Source organism: Octopus bimaculoides, chromosome 17 (genome assembly GCF_001194135.2).
Source record: "Octopus bimaculoides isolate UCB-OBI-ISO-001 chromosome 17, ASM119413v2, whole genome shotgun sequence".
NCBI classification, from domain to species: domain Eukaryota; kingdom Metazoa; phylum Mollusca; class Cephalopoda; order Octopoda; family Octopodidae; genus Octopus; species Octopus bimaculoides.
The window spans coordinates 6,887,539-6,889,707 of NC_068997.1; the positions used below are offsets into that span (position 1 = coordinate 6,887,539).

General features: G+C 34.9%; 1 protein-coding gene across 1 annotated transcript in view; it reads right to left on the reverse strand.

The window, feature by feature from the left end:
* Positions 1 to 2,169, reverse strand: part of LOC106872485 (ras GTPase-activating protein 1) — a 49,800-nt gene that overhangs the window by 29,318 nt on the left and 18,313 nt on the right. Inside the window, exons 6-7 of the mRNA XM_014919497.2 lie at positions 1,583 to 1,658; positions 519 to 734 (exon numbers count right to left, since the gene is read on the reverse strand). Of these exons, the coding sequence (XP_014774983.1) occupies positions 519 to 734; positions 1,583 to 1,658 (292 nt within the window). The remainder of the gene's footprint in view (positions 1 to 518; positions 735 to 1,582; positions 1,659 to 2,169) is intronic.

Sequence of the window (2,169 nt, forward strand, 5' to 3'; positions counted from 1 at the left end):
ATATATATATATATATATATATATAGGGAGAATTCACGAAAAAACAACAGACGGAGACAGGTGGTGTAAACAACAAATATGCAAAGACTGATATAATAAAATCAGTAAGAATCACTTAACTCCTATTATTCTGAAGAAACCCAGCCATTCGTTCAGCTGTACAAATATCTATAGACCTTAATGTCCCTATATGTTCTATCATTTATAAACTACATTTACATTATTTACATTTGACAGATATTTGTCCTCATCTTGTTTGTTGTTAGCACAACATTTTGGCTGATATACCCTCCAGCCTTCATCAGGTGTCTTGCGGAAATTTCAAACCTGGGTTCTCATTCCTAAGGTATTTTTCGATATTATTATTATTATTGTTATTATTCAGGTCACTGCCTGGAATTGAACTCGGAATCTTGGGGTTAGTAGCCTGCACTCTTAACCACTATGCCATATGCCCATCAAATGTAAATAATGTACATAATTCCTCATCTCTTAAATATAGAACTGTATTTACAAACCTAGTAAAACTGTATAATTTAATATTGCGTAACTAAAACAAGAATATTTATTATAAGCAAACAACTCTAACCTGTCAAAATATCTACCACCAATGAAAAGTTGTCGGCCTTGTTTTTCAATTCTGAACCGAATCACAGTTTTATCATGAAGGAAAAAGAGAGAATAATCTCCCGGATAGTGTTCACTTGGACGCACAAGGAAACTACCATTTCCCGCTGGAAGAGAAGCAAAAACAACTTGAAAAATAAGGGGCAGAAAGAAGAAAACAAAATTATATAAGTTCATGTTACGTCATCATCATAAGAATGTTACAAAGTCACAGGCTTTTTGCCAGAAAGATTACAACTGATTAAATTAACCTAGTATTTAAGTAGTACTTTATTTAATTAACCCTGGAAAGATGAAAGACAAATTTCACTTCAACAGGATTTGAACTTAGAATATGCAGGTCTACAACTAAACAACATAAGGAATTCTTCTAGCCCATCACCCTCGCATAAAAACTAAATATTAACATTGGATGTGACATAAAACAAAGAAATATTTAATTTAGTGAATTGATACACAAGTATAATTAAACTTTAATAAAAAAAACATTCAAAACGAAACAAAAAACAATTTGAAGCCAACACAAAATGATAAAATAACAATTCTAGATACAGGCTTTGTGGTGGGGAGCTAGTCTCCCAACTACATGGTTCCTGGTTCATTCCCACTGTGTGGCACCTTGGACATGTGTCTTCTGCTATAGCCGTAGGCCAACCAAAGACTTGTGAGTGAATTTGGTAGATGGAAACTGAAACAAGCCTGTTGTGTGTGTGTGTGTGTTTGTGTGTGTGTCTTTGTCCCTCACCACTGCTTGACAACCAGTGTTGGTTTGTTTATGTTTGTGTAACTTAGCAATTTACCAAAAGAGACCAATGGAATAAGTACCAAGCTTTAAAAAAATAAATTCTGGAGTTGATTCATTTGACTAAAAATTCAAGGTAGCGCCCCAGCATGGCCACAGACTAACGTCTGAAACAAGTTAAAAATAAACGATAAATCAATGTTCATGCCTTACCTTGTCGGAGTTTTTCAACAGCATCTTCTTTGGAAAGGTTCTCATGAAAACACATTGAACTCAAAACATCGTCTGTCTAAAAAAAGTAGAAAATTATATGAAATGTGAGATAAGTAATCAAGTGGAAGATGTGTAAAGTGTTAAAATTTTTTATCATCATCATCATCATCATGTAACGTCCATTTTCCATGCTGGTATGGGTTGGATGGTTCGACTGGGGTTTGGGAAGCCAGGAGGCTGCACCAGGCTCCTGTCTAATTTGGCAGTGTTTCTACAGCTGGATGCCCTTCCTAATGCCAACCACTCCGACAGTGTAGTGGGTGCTTTTCACATGCCACTGGCACGGTGGTGTTAAAGTCAGAATGTAGTCCTGTAGTACTCATCTTATCAACTCTCAATCGTTAGTGTATTGAATATTGTCATAGATTTATCACATAATGGCTTTTTATAGGATATTACATTAGTATAGAAAAAGAAATATCCCCATGAAAAAATGTACCAGGTACATTCTGTAAAGAGGTTAGTGTTAAGAGCACCCAGCTATAGAAACCAAATCAAAATTGAGACATTGACATCAATTTATATAA